The sequence below is a fragment of the Oryzias melastigma genome, linkage group LG16 (genome assembly GCF_002922805.2).
Source record: "Oryzias melastigma strain HK-1 linkage group LG16, ASM292280v2, whole genome shotgun sequence".
NCBI lineage: Eukaryota > Metazoa > Chordata > Actinopteri > Beloniformes > Adrianichthyidae > Oryzias > Oryzias melastigma.
Genome location: NC_050527.1, coordinates 28,831,609 through 28,851,059, shown reverse-complemented (window position 1 = coordinate 28,851,059; position 19,451 = coordinate 28,831,609). Strand labels below are relative to the sequence as shown.

Sequence of the window (19,451 nt, the reverse complement as noted above, 5' to 3'; positions counted from 1 at the left end):
CATATTTGGTCTCATCAAACCTTTTTGTTGGTAAACTTTGTTGAATAAAATCGCGTTCAGGTGAGTCGTCTCGCCTGCGCAGGCGCGTCTGCGCAGACGGAGCTGCGGCAGCTCCGCACTCCGCTGATTCTGGAGAACTGGTCGGACGGGTCAGCCCCCAGTCTGTCAGGGCGGGGCCGATAAGAGCCAACGGCCGCGTGCATGCACGCGCGTGCTCACGGTGGGAGGATTCAGCAGGAAGCGCCTCGTCTCTCCGCGTCCCGGTTTCGGTGCTCTCTTTTCATTGTTTTCGTCCTGGTTCTGCTCGGGAATCGAACCTGCACAGATGGCGAGCGGGGTAAGCGGCCGGACGGGGACGGGACCGGGGGGTGGGGGGGTCGGCGGGCGGCTTTGGTCCGGGGGCGCGCGCGCTCCTCCCGAACTTCACGGTCAAAGTTGCTGCATGAAAAGAAAAACTTTTCAAAGTGATTCGAATCGGTTCCGACAGAAATGGGCCTTCGGTGATCCGCACATTCCAGGTCTGTTTACAGCAGGGACGGAACCACAGACCCGGTCCAGATCCGCCTCCGTGGCCCGGTTCTGGGAAGCCGCAGAACTGACGTGTTTGAAGGAATCTCCGAGGAAAATTCCTCTGACTTTAGGTCCACATGAACCGCAGCGGAACCGCGGGGCTCCACACGCGCGCGGGTCTCACGCGGGGTTGTACACGCGCGCGGGTCCTCGCGCAGACTTTGGACATGAAAGTTCTGGAGATCCAGATGGATCTGTGCATTCAGGTTCTACAGAACCATTGTCTCATTTGAAACCGCAGACTGTAGAACAGACAGGAGTGCCCCTACCTGTGCTCAGGTAGCCCCACCCACTTTCCCTGTGGTTTTCCTGCGTTTGTCTCAGAATGAACTCCGTTAATGGAAGAAGTCTTCATTTCTAAACAGGCGTTGATCTCCTCGGTGATGACATCAGCGTCACGGATTCATGTTCTTCATTTGTTTCAGCAAATAAAAGCTTTAATCCAGATTGTTCTACATCCTCTTTAGAGGTTTTTCAAAGTAAAAGCTCAAGCTTTTCAGCTGCTGTTCACAGCAATAAAGTTTCGTGTTGTAACTTTTAGTACTTCAGTTACAAACTGTATCTGTGAAGGGATCCGCTGATCCAGAGCCGGACTCGAACCTCATCTGAAGCTCCTTCAGACTGGAGCTCAAACGTGTTTCACATCCACCTCTGCAGAGGTTAATGAAGCCAGAAGGTCAGCAGGATGCTGGTTTCACCCTGGATCAGACCAGATCCAGGAATTACTCAAACCCATTTGAACCATTAATGTGTCAAAGTCACGGCCCGGGGGCCGGTTCCGGCCCTCCGGTTAATTCTATCCGGCCCTCCAGATCATTTTATTGTTATTAATGACCCGATGTTATCTTATTTCTAACTTAACTTGTATCATTTTGGCAAAATATAGAGAGTAAAATATTGAAAGTTATTTAAGCTTTAAATTGATTTATTCTGGAATAATATTCCTGCCTTTTTATTATTCATAATTATGTTAAAAAGTTAGTTTTAAAATGTAGTTTTAGAGTGTTTATAAATGTTCCTCCTGTTCGTCCCGCGACCTCAGGCGTGTTTTTGATTCGTCCTCCTGTGTGGTTGAGTTTGACTCTCCACGGAGAGGTTTGGATCAACCGCAGGATCCAACCAGAACATTCTCCAGATGAGTGTGACGCTGTTTCCAGACCAGGAGGGTTCTGACTGGACCACAGATCTGACCAGAACATCTGGAAGGAGAAAAGCGTTTGGTTCTGCTGAGCTCCTGCTGCTCCTCACTGCTGCCCCTCTTTTACCCAGCATGCATTTCCCAACCTCTTCAGATTCATGCTGGGGATCCCCTGGAGCTCTCCTGCTCTCTGAGGTTCTCCTCCTTTCAGAGTTCTGTTTGGTCCAAACAGGAGCTCAGGTGAGCTTTCCCACCTGGTCATCAGGAGGAGCATCAGAAGCCCCAGACCTCTCACAGTCCGAGTCTTCGGTTGGGTTATTCTACCGTCCTCAGACTAAAGGATTGTCTCTGAATTCCTTTTCAATCCCATCATCGGATCTGAAGATCATCTCTGTCGACAGACTGAGTCACCCAAAGCTGCAGAATGTCTTGAATGTTTCAGCTTCCTGTCATTCCTTCATTTTAAAGTCACTCAAACAAATGAAAAACATAAAAGTTTTATGGTGGGTGTGACGGCAGAAGCAAGAAAACAGTCTTTCAGATCCAGATCGTCTGGGAACCGGAGAAGGATCGTGCTCTCTGTGACGCCAGGCAGATTATTGGCCGCCGCCCACCTTCACAAACAGAGCTGATCTCATCCAGCTGTTTAACGGTTCCTGAGCCGGCCTGAGGCGAAGCAGAGGCGGCGAGGAGGCGGCGAGGAGGCTGCAGAGCGCCCCCGCCGGCCTCTGGGTCGGACCCCGGGTTTCATCCCGCAGGACGCGGCGGCTTTGTAACCTGAAACCTGTCCAAACAAGCAAACCGCGCCGTTGTTTTATGGTTTTACATCCATCATACGCCTTTCTTTTGAAATCCCAGCACTGGCTTCTGATTGGCTCACGGAGACACCAGAAAGAGGTGAGTTCGACCTGCGTTCCTGCTGGCACTTCCTGTTTCTAGGAACCAGCCCCGCCCTCCTGCGTTTCCTGGTTGAAGCACACAGCTCCGACTGCAGACGATGAGAAGATGTTTGAGATTCCTGAGATTCCAGCTCTACAGCGCCGTCTGGGATCCCTGAACGCCCGCTGTCTCTGGCCGCCGTGTTGTCATGGAAACGGATCCTGCAGTCGGCCTCAACATCAGGAGTTAAACTTCAGCGTCTGGTTTAAACACGGATGGTAGAAGTGAAAGTCTGTGGGCAGCATGGAGAAGTGGTTCTTTCAGCACCTGAGCGTGGTTCCACACCGGTTCCTGATGCTGCTCTGACAGAGGTTCTGGTTCTGCTCACAGTGACCCACAGTGTCTGTACACGAGCAAACAGAAACCTCTGTCCGGTCTCTGAGCATCAGCCAGTGTTTGGGCTCGAGGCTCCGCCCCCTTCCTTCCCTGTGGTCGGTCTGCAGCAGCTCCCCCCACCAGCAGCTCTTATCAGAACCACTGAGGAGTTCTGGTTCTGTCAGAGGATCAAGATGTGAAGAACATCCTGGTCTTATTTTTCAGCTCTTCTGCAGTCAGTGACTCGGCCCCTCCCACCGTTATTTTTGGGGATTAGGGCGGGGTTGAAAAAATCGATTAATCGAGTTGAATCAATTTAAGCTTAATAGATCAATAATCGATTCACAAAAGATATAAATTGATTTAGCACACAAAGCTAAAGTCCGTTAGCTTGATGCTAACGTTCAATAGAATTTTCCATAGGACGGCTAATGCTAACGATCGGTTGACCAAAAACAGACATTCTGACTAAATGAACATCGTTATTTACTTACAGGCATTAATTCTCCAAAATCTTTCAAGAAAATAATTTTTAAAGTAACTATTTGTGGTCTAAAACTTTGTTTTTTTTCACCCATACTGTCTAGGTCTTGAATAAAGTGTACTTCTACAGATCGCCACCTAGTGGCCAAACAGAAACGTCCTCCAGGAGAAGCAGAACAATGTTTATATTAATGTTAATGATCTGAACATTTTAGTTAGAACTTCTCCTTTAGAGAATCCATCTAACAAAGTATGATATTAACAATCATTATTTCACTGATACATTTACAGGATGTGACCAGATTAATAAATATATATTTAAGTCATGTAGTAGATTATAATGTATTTCTAATCAAATGTGTAAACTTAAAATTGAATTAAATAATCAAAAGAATCGGAAAAAATCTGAATGGAATCGATTCAGGCTTTTGTGAATCGAATCGTTTCTGGAAATTATAACTGACTCTCAGCTCTAATTGGGGTTCCTGCTGAGCGCGCCGTCATCAGCTCTACCCGAGGATTCAGAGGACCTCGATATCATCATTCAGACACACGCGGTCCTGCTCGTCACGTCGGATCCTAACGGACGTTTTCCGGGTTTCTCTCTTCCAGCTTTCGTCTCTGGAGAAAGCCATCAACTCTGTGGTCACACAGTTCCACAGCGCCGCAGGAGGCGGATCCACCATGAACTCCTCCCAGTTTAAGGACATGCTCTCCAAGGAACTGCCCTTGCTTGGCAAGGTACTGCTGACATCACCGCTGCTCGTCCAATCACTGTCCTCCGTTTGAAACTCATCAGCTGTTTACGTTCAGAGAATTCAGATCAGATTTAAGTTACAAACGCTGGAATGGAAGAAAACTTCCACCGTCCCTGACGCAGTGCCTTTGAGCCTGAACCAGGTCCTGCAGGAGATGCCTTAAGACCCCACAGGTGATCCTGGAGGGGACCCCGCAGGTGATCCTGCAGGTGATCCTACAGGTGACCCCACAGGTGACCCCACAGGTAATCCTGCTGGTGGCTGGGGACCCCGCAGGTGATCCTGCTGGTTACCCTATTGGCGACCCTGCAGGTGACCCTGCAGGTGACCCCGCAGGTGACCCTACTGGTGATCCTACTGGCGACCCCACAGGTGATCCTGCAGGTGACCCCCAGGTGACCCTGCAGATGCAGACCAAAGTTCATGAGGATCAGATCCGATCTCCTGCAGGCTGAACCTGAAGTCTCAGACACAGAAATCCTCTGACGTTTAACCTAAAAGTTTGTGGAATAAAATCAGATTTTTTAAATTTTATTCATTCTATTGAGTAATAGTTCAATAGTTCAATCTGTGTATTTAGTGATGTTAGCTTTGGGTTTTTTTATGTTACTTTAGTGGGTTTTTCTGTCATTTGTTAAAAAAATGTTTTTTGCTTTGTTTCTAACAAAAATAGTTTTATGAGAATTGTATTTGTCAAAGAGAGGAAACGTTTAAAATACTGTAGAAACCTTCATTTAAAACAGTTGATAATTCAACATTAATGGACTTACCGGTAAGTTGATCAGCTGGAGCAACAGGAACTATATTTGCCTCCTAAATATTTTTAAGACGTTTTTCTGTTTCTTTTCTTGTTAATGGGGTAAAACCAGCTTATTTCTGTCGGAGGTTTAATTTTTCCTCCAAGACAAAACCTCTAAAAACTAGTTTAGAAAACGTTTAGAACATTCAGTAAACTGTTTCCCTCCAGGTTCGACTAAAAAACACTTTTTTGCGACACAAATGCCGCCATGTTGGAGCCAGACGTCACCAGTGAGCAGCGATTGGTCTCAGTTGATGTTTCTACAGCAACCACTCTGGCCAATCAGGACTGAGCTTGTTGGAAGGCCACGCCTCCACTACTTGAAAGCAGGCTTGGCTAATATTTCAGCTGCATGCTAGCTATTTTGGCTAATTTAGGCTTTTTTCAGTTTTTTTAGGCGAATTTGGCATTTAGCTGATATTTCTGCTGGCTGTCAGCTTCAGCACTTTCAGTTATCAATTTCAGCATCTTCAGCCATTAGTTTCAGCTCCAGCATTCACACTAGCATTATCACAGGTAATGCTATATCTCTAGTTTTTAGTTAGCTTAAAGCTAATGATGGTTAAGATGTTCTACATCCAGTTTTCGGATGACCCGGTCAGTCGACTGTTAGAATAATGGTTTGTGTCAGCTCCAGTGTGTTCTGGGACCTGACCGCCTCTCTGCTTCCCGCCTGCAGACGGTGGAGAGCGAGGACGGCATGGCGAAGGTCATGCAGCAGATGGGCGTCAAGAGCGGCGAGAACATCTCCTTCGAGAACTTCTGGAAGCTCTTCAACAACCAGGCCGTCGAGCTCTTCAAGACCATGTACAAGGAGAAGAGCCCCAAGTGCAACTGCCTGCTGCAGTGACCGGCCCGGCCCCGCCCCGTCCTGCACGCGGCCCCGCCCAGCAGGAGGCGCTGCAGCCCCCGTTCTTAGTTCCAGACAAAAATGCAGTTTTCTTTAGCTGGAAGGAGGAGGGACCAAAGACCACTTTAAAGAGAAACAACAATCCAAACTTCTTTTATTGATTCATCAAACCATTAGATTCACCGTCATTATGACAAAAGGTATTTAAAAATTAAAATGTCAAATAAGTGGAAACGTTTTTTTTCAAGGCAAATTAAGAACATTTTAAGCATAGAAACATTTTTCTAAATAAAACAATTTTCTGAAGAGAATCTGCATCATTAAACATCAAAGTTTAGCATCTCAGTTATAACAGCCTTTTTAGTCTGAAACCGTTTAAATTAGTTTACAAAAAAAAAGTTTTAGTTTAATAACAAACTTTATTTTCATGTGTATGAAGATCAGAATTCTTCTCCTTGAGTTTGCTAAAATGCTGGTAGAATCGGTTTAGACGCGTTTGCTCTTCTATCTGTTCACCTCTAAGACTCCAAACTGAATCCAGAGGATCTGCTGATCACTGGTGGAGGATCTGCTGATCACTGAACCCACCAAACGCTGAAGGTGTTCCTCCAGGCGTCCCAGCAGCTCCTCAGCCAAACTGAGATGCTCTTCTGCCAACATGAGTCTGTTTTACTCGCCGTGCGGCCCCAACGCGTTTTCCATCCTGGCTTGTCGTCTGTGTTTATGTGAATAAAGTTTCTGCTTTTGAACGAAGGCGTGGCGTCTGGATTGTTTTACGGAGCTCCATCTGAACAAAGTTCTGGAATCACTGAAAGCATTAAAGCGCTTTGGAGCAGAAACGTTTTCATCTAAACTCCAAATGCAGTTTTCTCAGCAGGAAAAAAAACACTTTTAAATAAAATAAAAAGTTTGACTTTTAGGTAAAAATATAAATGTATTAAATGTGTTCCTAAAAATGTAAAACAACGAGACAGAAAGTCTGTCTGAAACTCAATAGTGAGGTTATCCAAAAGAAAAACGGATGTAGTAACTTGTGTTTGAGCGCCCCCTGCAGGGCAGGTTGGAGGACATCGTGTGGAATCACTGGACATGCTTATCCATCCCCTAAAATGAAAGAGGGTCAGCTATCCGCCAACGTTCAAAAGTTTGGAGTCGCCCAGACAATTTAGTGTTTTCCATGAAAAATCACACTTTTATTAACCACATGAGTTTTATAATGAATAGAAATATAGTCCAGATATCAACAAAATAATATTCATTTGAAATCATTTTTCCTTCAAACTTTATGTTTAATCAAAGAATCCTCTGGTGGTCTCTTTACCCCAGACCACCATGCTGCCCCCACCATGCTTGGTGTCAGATGCTGCTTCAGCATCTTTTCAGTTCCATCTCACAAACGTTCTTCTATGTGATCAAAACTTCGATTCCTCCTTCCAGAACACTTTCCTAATCTTCTGTCGTGTTCTTTATTTTCATCTTTCCAGTCTCAGATTCCTTTTTTCTTTGCCGCTCTGCCCTGAAGGCCAGCATCCCAAAGTGTTCACCGTAGATGTCGACTCTGGTGTTTACTGGGTTCTATTAAATCAAGCTATCAGTTGAAGACCTGTGAGGGCTCTATTTCTCAAACGGGAGACTAATGTTTTGCTTAGGGCCTGTTTGTGCTGTTCTCTAAAGAGAAGAGAACACACTATTGAAGGAAATCTGCAGTTTCTCTGTGATTTCTCTCGTGGAATCTCCTTCATTTCTAAGAACGTTAGACTGTTGAGTTTCACATGAAAGTTCTCTTTTTCAGGTCATTCTGAGCATTTCATCGACCCCACAAACATGATACTCATAGGAAGGTCAGTTTTAGAGCTTTTCTTACAGCTGTGCTAACATGTGTTCTAATCATCTGTCAGCCTTCTGACATAATGAGCAAACACAATGTTCCATTAGAACATTGGAATGATAGTTTTTGAGACTTTAGTCACTGTAGAAAATGCACCAACAACCAGACATTTTAAGCTGGAAGTCATTTTTGAATCATTTACCTCAATAATAATGACACTGTATTGATGTTTAGTTTAAAGTTATATTCGTTTAAGTGTCTTTCTAAAAATAGAACCTTTTCTAAGTGACCTCAAACGTTGTGTATTTGTAAATATACACATTTTACACTAAAATTATCCAGAAAATATAAAAGAGTCAGAAAAATAAGTGTTCTTCTTTCTTTTCTCTTGTGTAACAACTTGTGTAAGGTCTTTTGTCTTGTGGACATTTAAAAAGAGTTTGTCACCACTCTGCAGACCTTATAAACGTCTCTGTTCTCAAACTTTATTAAACTCCGTTCTTCTGTTTTTGGCATCATTTATTTCTCTAAGGAAATAAAAGGTTGAAATAGGAGAAAGTTTGGGACAAAACTGCTTGATTTTCTCTCAACACTGAGATAAGGAAAAGGGATGGATTTGTGGAGCCCCTTCAGGACCTTCATGGAACTGCACTGTACAACCCTCCTAAATAGATTCTGGTTCATGGAAAATAATTCTTAAAAATCTAAAGATTTTCGCTTAAACTTCTTTATTGATGACATGGAATGAATAATATTTTCTGGAAATGGATTTTTCAGAATATCTTGTTTACTTGACAGACTCTTTCAGGAATTATGTGTTAACATTTAAAAACAAACTGACTAAAATGAGACAATAGAGAACGGCGGGTCCCACGTCCTCCGTGTTAAGCCGTCCCACAGGCGTCGTCCTGCTGGCAGACAGGAGGGGGCGCTGTGCCCTCCTCCTGGCTGAAGACCTGTCCGTCAGGCTGCATCCTCCACTTCAGCCTCACGGCCTCCATCCCTTCTTCATCCTCCATCCTCTTCTTCAGCTGAAACACAGAGGGGTTGCATCATGACTGAAGCTGCAGGAGCTCATCCTGACCACCAGAGGGCAGAAGAGTCCGTCAAACTGCTCAGCTCCGACTTCATGAAAAGGAAAACTCTTGAATTCATGTATTTAAGGTTGTGATGCGTTTGACAATCTTATTTAAACCATGTTTTGGTCGGATTTCAGCGTTTGATCTTCAGAAGGTGACGGTGGACATCAGCATCACCTGATCTCTCACATCACTGAGAACCTGACCTGCTGCAACACCGAGTTCTGCACGACGGGATCAGTGAGGTCTGCCGATGCTGAGCTCATCCGAACCTTCAGCGTCCGCATCGCCACCGGTCTGATGTCTGCAGAAAACAGAAGAACCGGGTCAGACCTGCAGCACCAGGTCCTCCTGAGAACCCACCTGAGGCTCACCTGTGTTGCAGAGGAAGGTGTGGTTCTCGGTGCAGGGGCGCCAGAACCAGGTGGATGAAGACGAGTCCATCATGACGCAGTCGTCTCTACCCTTAGACTGCAGCAGGCCAAACTGCGTGTAGGCGGCGCTGCTGCCGTCTGACCACGCCCACGGCGATCTGTGCAGCCCGATCCAGGCGTACGTGGTGGACGTGGTGGACGTGGAGTAGGTTCCCCCGAGCAGAGCTCCAAAGAAGGCTCCCAGGTCCGTCTGGACCGGGTCTGGCAGCAACGCAGAGACCTGGGTGTTCTCCTCCAGACTCCGGATGCTGCTCAGGTCCGTGTGCTGCGACCGGCAGTGAGCCTGAGCGTCCGGCCAGCTCTTCTTCTGGTCCACCAGGACGTGCTGGCCTGTTTCCGCTGCAGGAACACAAAACCAGGCTGCATTCCTCAGAGACAAACAGAACCAAACCTGAATCCCGTTCTGGGTGTCCTGGACCTGTGCTGATCCAGAACCACACAGAGCGGGAACTGGAGCCAGCCGGAGACCCGCCTACATTTCAGACAAACCTCCCTGAACCGGATCAGCGACCTGACTCACCGCTGAAGCAGACAAAGGCGTTCAGGGTGCTGCAGTCTTTGGCGTACCACGCTCCAGCTTTACTGATGCTCACGCACGAGCCGGTCCCGGGCTCGAGAGTGCTCCATTTTTCAAACCAGGTGCTGGGGTTGTTGTCCTCCTCCTTGTCCTGGGACCATCTCCAGGTCCCGTTGAAGAGCCCAATCCAGAACTGGGAGTTCACTGCCGCCTGCTGGGCCTCGGTGTTGTTGTTGAGGTTCTGGATGGTGGCGAGGTCTTGGAACTTCTCTCTGCAGTAAGTCTGGGCTTCGGTCCAGGTTCTCTGCAGGTCCACGAAACGGAAACGCCTGACCACGACATCAGGGTGAAGGTCACAGACCTGCAGACATCCTGAGAGGACGGAGGAGACGAAGCTGAACCCGGACCGTAGAAAGAAGGCCCCTGGTGGATCAGGACCAAAACTTACCAGAGACCAGCAGCAGGACGCTCAGTCTGGATCCCGGCATGACGAGAGATGAAGACGCTTCGACCTGAGAGGAGAAACGAGGATGAGACGGAGCAAACATCCTCACAGCAGATGGAGATCCACCATCAAACCCCAACGCCTCTGGAGTCCTGCAGTCATGTGGAACCAGGAGGAGAGTGAAGGAGGTTGGTGTTGTGAGGAGGAGGAATGAGGAGTGAGAACAAGCAGGAGGTTGGCTCCTCACACATTCATGGATCCGGAAACCGTTCCTGAACGGGATCCGGCTGCCCCGTCCTAAACTCTTCTCCTTCAGAAGATCAGGACGTCGGACTGTTGGACTGCAGCTGACGTCATTCTGACTCAGATTTAGATTTCTTGTGGATGAAGATCTGAAAAATATTAAGGATCTATTGAAGGAGAAGTGACCAACCTGAACAAGAAGATCTGATCGGTCTAAGCGAGGAGAAGCCAGAGCGGTCCGGGTTTTATAGATCAGCCCGCCCCCTTTACTGGTTTGTAGGACGGTGCGACATCAGCAGCGAGGATTTGTCTGGATGCAAACCGAGAAAACTCAAAACGACTTATTCAAATCCATCTGACATGCAAACAGCCTCAAAGCAGAACCTGTCAGAACCAGCACCAAAGAGGTTAAAGCAGAACCCGTCAGAACCGGCACCAAAGAGGTCAAAGCAGAACCCGTCAGAACCGGCACCAAAGAGGTCAAAGCTGGTCAGCATATATCAGTCAAGCTGAGGCTGGATTTGAACCTTCGCAGTTTCACGTCCCACAAACATCCGTTCTGTCTGCGTTCTGACCAGAACCCCCCGCCCCCCCTCAGAGTGGTTTGCATGAAAACATCATCTGCAGATTATTTGATTAACGTGGTCGTTATGATCGTTCAGATAAAGGAGCGTTCAGCCTCAACGCCTCCTTTACGCAAATCCAGACATTTCACATGGAAATCTGGTTCATTGGGAAGATTGACTGACCCACATGCAGATCCTAAACCTCCTCCTCCCCTGATGTCGCAGCAACACCTACATCAACACCTGCAGCAACACCTGCCGTCAGGTTCTCAGAAAGCTTTTGGAAGTTTGATTGGAGCCGAGTTGATCTTGCTGGAGCTCCTTTGATGTGGTTCTGCTGCAGCTCTCAGGAGAACTGGACCAACAAAGAATCTGCAAAGGTTCTGTTTAAAATGGATGTGAAATTCTCTTTCAGAGCCAAAATCTGGACCAAGTTTAACACCACCAGGTTTAGATTCACAAAAGATGAATCCCACAGCTCATTTTAAAGAGTTCAAAAATCCCCAACGTCCAGGAACACAATATTTTTAATGTCAAACTTCTGAGCTTCAGCTGCCGTGTGGTGTGGTGCGGTGTGGTGTGGTGTGATGTGGTGTGATGTGGTGTGGTGTGATGTGGTGTGGTGTGGTGTGGTGTGGTGTGGTGCGGTGTGGTGTGGTGTGATGTGGTGTGGTGTGGTGTGGTGTGGTGCGGTGTGGTGTGATGTGGTGTGGTGCTGGTCTGTTTTCTTCTCTTTTCTCCTCAGCGGTCCTTTACTGCTGGGTTTTGTTATTTTAGTTTGGGGTTGGTTTTGTTTGTTTGTTTTCTTTAGGTAGTTTTGGTGAGGCAGCCACTAGCAGGGAGGTGCAGACTCAGGTGGTCAACATGGCTGGGTCGGCAGTCTCCATGATTTATTATATGTTTCCGAGGTTCCAATTCTCTTTGGTTCGTCTTTTTTTTTATTGGTGTCCAGTTTTCATTACTGTCCCCTTTAACCCGGCCAAGTCGTGGCTGTGGAAGCCGTTGAGTGTTTAGTTCAGGGGTGTCAAACTCAAGTCCTCGAGGGCCGACGTCCTGCTGGTTCTCCAGAGACCCCGCCTTATCTGGTGCTGATCACCTGGATCAAGTGTGTTTATCCAATAAGAAGCTTCTATTGCAGCTTGGTTGGAAAACATGTAAGACACCGGCCCTCCAGGGCTGGAGTTCCACACCTGTGGTTTAGTTTAAACCTCCTACTCACTGCCCATCGATTCTCTAAGGTGTTCAAAACTCTACGGCTGTAATATACTTTCAGCTTCCGGGTGGCGCTGTTTGCACTTTCTTTGCCTGCAGCTTTGGGGAGACAACCCTCAAGTGATTCAGCCCTGGACTTCTTTTTGTTAGATTTCAGACACTTCTGAGGCTTTTTATTTAAGCTAGCAAAGATGGAACGGCAGTCGGATAAAGTCAAAGAGCAGCTCCACGTCTCTCGTTAGGACAAAGAGCAGCTCCACGTCTCTCGTTAGGACAAAGAGCAGCTCCACGTCTCTCGTTGGGATCCCAGGTTGTTGTTTTCATTAGAAGAAAATTTGAATTTCAATCAAAAATATCCAGTGAGGCCTTTCTGTTTAAAAGATACATGTTGTTTATTTTTTATTCTTACTAATGTGTTTTACCTTAATTGATATAGGATCAAAATAAATACACTAAACCATATTCTTCCTTTTCTCCTTTGTTTCATGACATGCAAAACAATCTTGTATTCGGCCCTCAGACTGGGATCTTTTCACTTCACTTCCTATCAAGTCGTTTTCATCATCATCGCATTATTTACACAGACCGTGTATACTCTCAGGAACTCTATGTATTATCACCATTTTACAAACATATGAGGTAAATTACCCAACTTTAACTTGCTCTCATCGCGTCTGTCAAAATGAACTGTACTTGTGTCAGCTGTCATTGTTCATCCAATAATCTTCTCTCTGTTCCTGGCAGCATTGCACATAAACATGTTGAACATTGTGAGATCCCACATTCCCTTCTTCGTTTTCCCGACGTTAACGACCGTTGTGCAGTTAGAAGCCTGGAGGTTTGTTTGTCTCCTGCAGGACCTTCTGATTATGATGTTAGAACGTTTTGACTTCGCTGGAACATCGTCTCCATTTTTAGATATGAAATCTGAAGTTCCTGGTCAGAGTTTGTTTGTGTTACTCTATAAAATGATGGACCTCCTAACAGGCAGAGAAGCAGACTCATTGATGTACAACTATTTTAAAAACATTTCTAAAGGCAGACGGCGTGGAAGAAATGACAGAGAGAGAGAGCTACCAATGATGTTCCAGCCCAAAGAGGAGGTCACAGTGTGTGCAGCTATCAGCATTCTCACCTGCATTAGGGGACATTGGACATACATTTTGGAGGCTCTTTATAGGGACATAACTCTGAGAATGAAAGAGGTGCGGCTGGTGATAAATAGTCCTATGGGATCATGGGAGCTCCAGCACTGCTGGTGGAGTATCTTCATCTCTTCTCTCCATTCCTAAATCCAATTGAGGAGTCTTTCTCTTCCTGGAGGTGGAAGGTATGACCGGCATCTACAAATAACCTGCTGGAGGTCATGAATGCAGCTGGTGATGACATCATAGCAGAGTCCTGCAGAGGGAGGATTCAGTTCTCAAGAAGAGAGTTTCCTCGATCCATAGATAGATTCATGTAGATGAAAATATGTGACAGACAGACGTGTCTAGTTGTCCATGATTGATTTGCAGAACTGTTTCAGTTTCAAAACTACTAAGTGTAAAATGTTGTGTACATTCAGTATAAAGTGAGTAATCAGTGTTTTAATCTAAAATATATCTTTATTAAAATATTTTAATAAAAATACACATATTTTTAAAAACATATATTTTAAAAACATTTTTATAAAAAATAAAATATATTTCTATTAAAATATTTTTATACAAATATTCTCATAGAAAATATGTATTTAAATGTTTTTATTGAAATATTTTGATAAAAATAAAATGTTATTTTTTAAAATAAAAATAAAATCCTTCATAAGAAAAAATAGAAATCCTGAAGACTGGAGTGTACACAGCCTCGTCACTGACAGAAATACTTGTGATTTTATTTTAGCTGTTATGGAGAATGCAGCTCTAATGGCGGGAGATGAGGATATGAGGAGGTGCTGGAGGAGGAGGTGGGAGTCCTCCTGATCCCCTCCGGACCTGCAGGGGGCGCTGCTGCACCCACTGGCTGTTTCCCAACCGCTAACACGGAAAAAACGCCACGAAGAAGAAAACCCATCTGCGCATGCGTATCATTCCTTCAGATAAATCCTAACAGAGACCCAAGTTCCCACTTTTCGGGACCAAACTCCTTAAATGTTCGAACCTCACCTCCCGGTTCCGGTTCGGCGGTGCGGACACAGCTCGCGGTGAGTTCCGTCACAATACCGGAACTATTTCTGTGATGTGCCGCCTTACTGGAAGAGAAACTGTTAGTTCACCTCCCGAACCGGGCCAGAGGCGGGTCAGGACCGGCCGGGCTTCGCGCCGCTGCGGTTCTGTGCTGTGCTAAAGTTCTCCTTCAGTTCTGACCTAGAGGTTCTGCTGCTGAGGTTCTGAAGTGTCTCCCTCCCGCAGAAGATGACGTCTGTGGACTCCACGGAACCAGCAGGGGACTTCCCGACCCAGAAGGTGAGCGTGGGCCCGCAAAGATCTCCGGTTCTGGTTCTGACCCGGATTGTTGTTCAACCACGAAGTGTAAGAACATCATAGAAGAAACTCTGAGGAGACGGAACCGGTCCACAGAGCCCTAGAGTTCTGATCCGAGTCGGGTTATCAGTTGATCTAATCTGGAATCGTGCTTCAAGTGATGACAGTAATCGGATTTCAGAGGAATCAGATTACAACAGCATAATAAAACCCAATCATGTTTCGCTTCCGGAACCAAAGAACAGAAACCTGGAACCAGTTTTTTCTCCAGAAAGATCAAAGTGAACAGCAGAGCGGTAACCATCACTTTGTGGGCGGGGCTAATCTGAACTACTTTTCACTCAGACTGAAACAGAAACTGGTTTGATCCAATACCGATCATCTGATTATCTTTGGAGAATCCGGTATGTTTACTCAATGAAAGCAGCAGAACAGAACCGGGATCGTCTGACCCAGCTCGGTTCTGTAGCTCTACTGTTCAGGTGTGTCCGAAAGGGTCGTCTGGGCGCCGGCGGCACCACCTCAGGTGTTAAAGGGTTAACCGTGTCTGAGCTCAGAGCAGCAGAAACACCTGGGAGTTCGGTTCCGAACACAGTCCAGGTGAGGGGTGTTCCCTCCTGGGGGCGTGTCTCCGCAGGCCGGCCCAAACCGCGGTTCTAAGAGTCGACTACAGTGGATGTAAAGCACAGATCTGAACCATCGCTGGGTTTGAAGACACTGAGGATGATGGTTTATTAGACTGGAAAGTAGTCGCTGAAGATGCTGAAGCTGTTGGCTCAATTGACTTTAGAAAAGATTTACTGAAAATGCTAAAAATGTTACATTTGCTAAAAGACTGAGAATTTCATTAACTATTAAAGTACATTTCTTAACTTTTTTGTAGTAAAATTGCTTAAAAATCCATAATCAATGCAGATTTTGTAAGAATATTTAGTGTGTTTCTTAAATATTTGGTAAACTGCAAATTAACCCAAAAAACCTCAGTAGATGCTATGTTAGCCAAAAAGCTAGCATGCTGCTCAAACACTAGCTAAACTAAAATTCCTCAGTAAACTAAATTAGTCAAAAACGTTAGCATGTTGCTAAAATAGGAGCTAAACTCTAAATTAGCATGTTACTAAAATAGGAGCTAAACTCTAAATTAGCGTGTTGCTAAAATAGGAGCTTAACTCTAAATTAGCATGTTGCTAAAATAGGAGCTAAACTCTAAATTAGCGTGTTACTAAAATAGGAGCTAAACTCTAAATTAGCGTGTTACTAAAATAGGAGCTAAACTCTAAATTAGCATGTTGCTAAAATATGAGCTAAACTCTAAATTAGCGTGTTGCTAAAATAGGAGCTAAACTCTAAATTAGCATGTTGCTAAAATAGGAGCTAAACTCTAAATTAGCGTACCAAAAGGAGAATCTCTGTAGTGTGAATGCTGACTACACAATCACACAATAGTAACACTTTCATCTTTATTTCACTGCCACTCCAAATAAAACAAAGGAACGACCACTCGACCATTCAATGCGTCGATTGGTCGACTGGTGGTTCCAGCTCACGTCTGTCTCCGCCCCCAGTGCGGGAGCTGCGACGGCGGCCCGGCCCGGTGTTGGTGCGTGGACTGCAGTGAAGCTCTGTGCCACGACTGCGTGTCGGCCCATCGGAGGGTCACCGTGACCCGGAGACACAAACTCCTCGACCAGGCGCCACCAGGTCAGAGCCGCCGCCATCTTGGAATGGGGAGGAGCTTCATCACATCACTCTTTGCTAGTTGTTCATTAAACACCCCCACACCATCAGCCCTCCACCGCCGTGCTTGACAGTAGGGGCCAGATTTCTGCTGATTCAGCGTTCCAGCTGTGGGTTGGTATCTGCTGGGCCGTCCAGCTCTGAACAGAACCTGCAGGACCGAGACATGATGATGAACCAGACTCTTTGTGGTTACTCTGTAGAACGTGTGAAAGTCACGGCCCGGGGGCCGGATCCGGCCCTCCAGATCATTTTATTTTATTATTATTAATGACCCGATGTTATCTATCTAACTTGTATAATTTTGACAAAATATATTTTTACAAAGAGTAAAATATTAAAAGTTATTTAATGTTTAAGTTGATTTATTCTGGAATAATATTCCTGACTTTTTATTATTTATAATTATGTTTAAAAGTTACAGTTTTAAAAATTGTCATTCTGCAGCTTTTTGGACTATTTTGGTATTTACTAAAATTTTTTTGGCTATTTTGAATTTTAGCTATGTTTTCAGCTACATGCTAACTGTTTGGGCTAATTTAGACTTTTTTTAGTTTTTTAGTCTGTTTTGGAGTTAAGCTCATTTTTACGTTCTATCTGTTTTAGCTAACAGGCTTTTAAATGCTATTTAAGTTGAACTATTTCATCGACATGCTAACTCTTTTGGCTAACCTAAGTTCTTTAGGCTAATTTGGCATTTAACTAATATTCTAATGTTAGCTGTTGGTTAAATCAGCTTCCAGATTCACACTAGCATCATCTCAGCTAATGTTATATCTCTAGTTCATGATTATGTTAAAAAGTTACAGTTTTATGTTTATAAATGTAGTTCTAGAGTCTTCAGTACATGTTCATCCTGTTCGGCCCGCGGTCTAAGGTGTGTTTTGGGTTTTGGCTCCTTGTGTGATTGAGGTTGACACTCCTGCTGTAGAAACACCATCAGCTCCTGACTCCTCCTCTTCTCCTCCTCATTTCACCTCCTCTCTGTCGTCCTAAGAGGTCCTCTCCATCTCTCCCACCAAGTTCTGCAGCCTCCACCCGTCTGAGGCGCTGCGGCTCTTCTGCTTCAGGTGCAACCAGATCACCTGCAGGGACTGTCAGCTGGTGGCCCACCAGAACCACAGGTGGGTGGGGTGAAGCCGCAGCAGAACCGGGTCCTGAAAGCCCGCTCCGTCTGACGAGCTCTCCGTTTCCTCCTGCAGCTTCGAGTTCATCAGCAAAGCGGTGGAGAGTCTGAAGAAGCAGCTGGTCTCCTCCATCCAGCCGCTCCAGGAGCAGATGAGGGCCTCCAGGAGGAGCATCATAGACATGGAGGAGCGGTACGACGGAGGACAGGAAGCTCCTCCTCCTCCTTCCAGCCCGTCCTCCTCTCAGGTTCTGCTGTCGTTCCAGACTGGCGGCTCTGTCCCAGCATGAGACCTTCATCCAGACCAAGCTGCAGAAGAACTTCTCCGCCTTAGCGCTGTTTCTGTCCAGGAGGCTGGAGAAGGTCCTGAAGGAGGTGCAGGTGAGAAACCGGATCTCCGTCAGGATCAGAGCCGGTATCCTCAGTGAAGGTTCTGGAGTTCATGCAGCTTCTGTGTTTGAGCAGAAGATCCACGCCTGGGAACGGCAGCAGATCCAGACCCGGATGCTGAAGGTCCGAGAGCTGCAGCGCGGCTGCATGGCGGTGACGGCCGCCGCCGTGCAGGCCCAGAACACCACGGACCTGCTGGAGCTGCTCGGCTGCATGGCGCAGGTGACAGACTCCGCCCACACCTGTCCTCGACGAGTCTGGGGGGTCGAGTGGGAGGAGCCGTCATGAAGGTCTGTCTGACCTTTAACCTTTGACCCTCCTCAGATTAAACCTCAGGTGAAGCAGCTCGTCAGCCAAGACTCCGCCCCCCCCGAGGCCATGGCCTGTTTGAGGGTCGTCACCGACCAGAAATCTATGGACACCATCCTGCAGTTCGGTAAGACGTCCCACGCCGCTCCTCCCGGCGCCACGCCGCTCCTCACCTTCACCTCCTGAGGATCTGGCAGGTTTCTCCTCAAACGTTTAACTCTCTCTTGGCAGGTAAAATCGAGGTGTCCTGGGTCCCTTTCTCTGCGTCCCAAACCCCCAAACAGGATCCCTCATCATTCCATGAGGTCGCTCCTCCCACCTCCTCTTCATCTTTTTGTGGCATTGCTCCTCCCACCTCCTCCTCTTTTAATGGCGTCGCTCCTCTCACCTCCTCTTCATCTTTTTGTGGCATTGCTCCTCCCACTTCCTCCTCTTTTAATGGCACTGCTCCTCCCACCTCCTCTTCATCTTTTTGTGTTGTTGCTCCTCCCACCTCCTCCTCCTTCGGTGGTGTCGCTCCTCCCACCTCCTCCTCCTTTGGTGGCGTCGCTCCTCCCACCTCCTCCTCCTTCGGTGGCGTCGCTCCTCCCACCTCCTCCTCCTTTGGTGGCGTCGCTCCTCCCACCTCCTCTTCATCTTTTTGTGGCATTGCTCCTCCCACCTCCTCCTCTTTTAATAGCACTGCTCCTCCCACCTCCTCCTCTTTTAATGGCGTCGCTCCTCCCACCTCCTCTTCATCTTTTGGTGGCATTGCTCCTCCCACTTCCTCCTCTTTTAATGGCACTGCTCCTCCCACCTCCTCTTCATCTTTTTGTGTTGTTGCTCCTCCCACCTCCTCCTTGTCTTTAAGTGGCATTGCCCCTCCCATCTTCTCATCAATCAGGGGCAATGCTCCTCCCACTTCATGCATTGCTCCTCCCACCTCCTTATCTTTGAGTGGGGTTGCTCCTCCCTCCTACTTCTCATCTTTCAGTAGTACTGCTCCTCCCACCTCCTCTTCCTTCAGCGTCTCCTCTCAGACTCCACCTCCTTCAGTCAGCCAAAGCGCTGCTCCTTCTTTACCGCCATCTTCCTCGTGGCATCGCTCCAAACTTGCTCCTCCTGTTCATGCCAGTGACGCTCCTCCTGCTCCTCGACCTCCCCCCCCGGGTGTCTCCTCCACGGCCCCCGCAGACCCCAGAAAAACCAACCCAGCCGACGGCGTCTGCTCCTCTCAGCTGCATCCTTCGCCTGGGCAGACCCAACCCA

At 46.8% G+C, this 19,451-nt stretch overlaps 3 protein-coding genes across 3 annotated transcripts; 2 read left to right on the top strand and 1 right to left on the bottom strand.

The window, feature by feature from the left end:
- The first annotated feature begins 73 nt into the window (after nt 1-73).
- s100v2 (S100 calcium binding protein V2) lies at nt 74-6,601 on the top strand. The gene is made up of 3 exons (XM_024258345.2): nt 74-337; nt 4,058-4,186; nt 5,682-6,601. Exons 1-3 carry the CDS (start codon nt 326-328, stop codon nt 5,850-5,852), a joined length of 312 nt encoding a protein of 103 aa, XP_024114113.1. The 5' UTR covers nt 74-325; the 3' UTR covers nt 5,853-6,601.
- A 1,797-nt stretch (nt 6,602-8,398) lies between these two features.
- On the bottom strand, nt 8,399-11,187 carry LOC112136718. The gene is made up of 6 exons (XM_024258601.2): nt 10,589-11,187; nt 10,159-10,222; nt 9,714-10,082; nt 9,134-9,532; nt 8,966-9,063; nt 8,399-8,711 (listed from the first exon to the last, which is right to left on the bottom strand). Exons 2-6 carry the CDS (start codon nt 10,196-10,198, stop codon nt 8,565-8,567), a joined length of 1,053 nt encoding a protein of 350 aa, XP_024114369.1. The 5' UTR covers nt 10,199-10,222; nt 10,589-11,187; the 3' UTR covers nt 8,399-8,564.
- A 2,845-nt stretch (nt 11,188-14,032) lies between these two features.
- Nucleotides 14,033-18,528, top strand: LOC112136754 (transcription intermediary factor 1-beta; the record flags this gene model as incomplete). The annotated part of the gene is given in 9 exon segments (XM_024258647.2): nt 14,033-14,361; nt 14,570-14,689; nt 16,207-16,342; nt 17,376-17,502; nt 17,581-17,697; nt 17,771-17,885; nt 17,970-18,116; nt 18,219-18,330; nt 18,435-18,528. Coding segments are annotated over 8 exon segments (965 nt in total), but the record flags the coding sequence as incomplete, so codon positions are not given.
- Between the last annotated feature and the right edge of the window lie 923 nt (nt 18,529-19,451).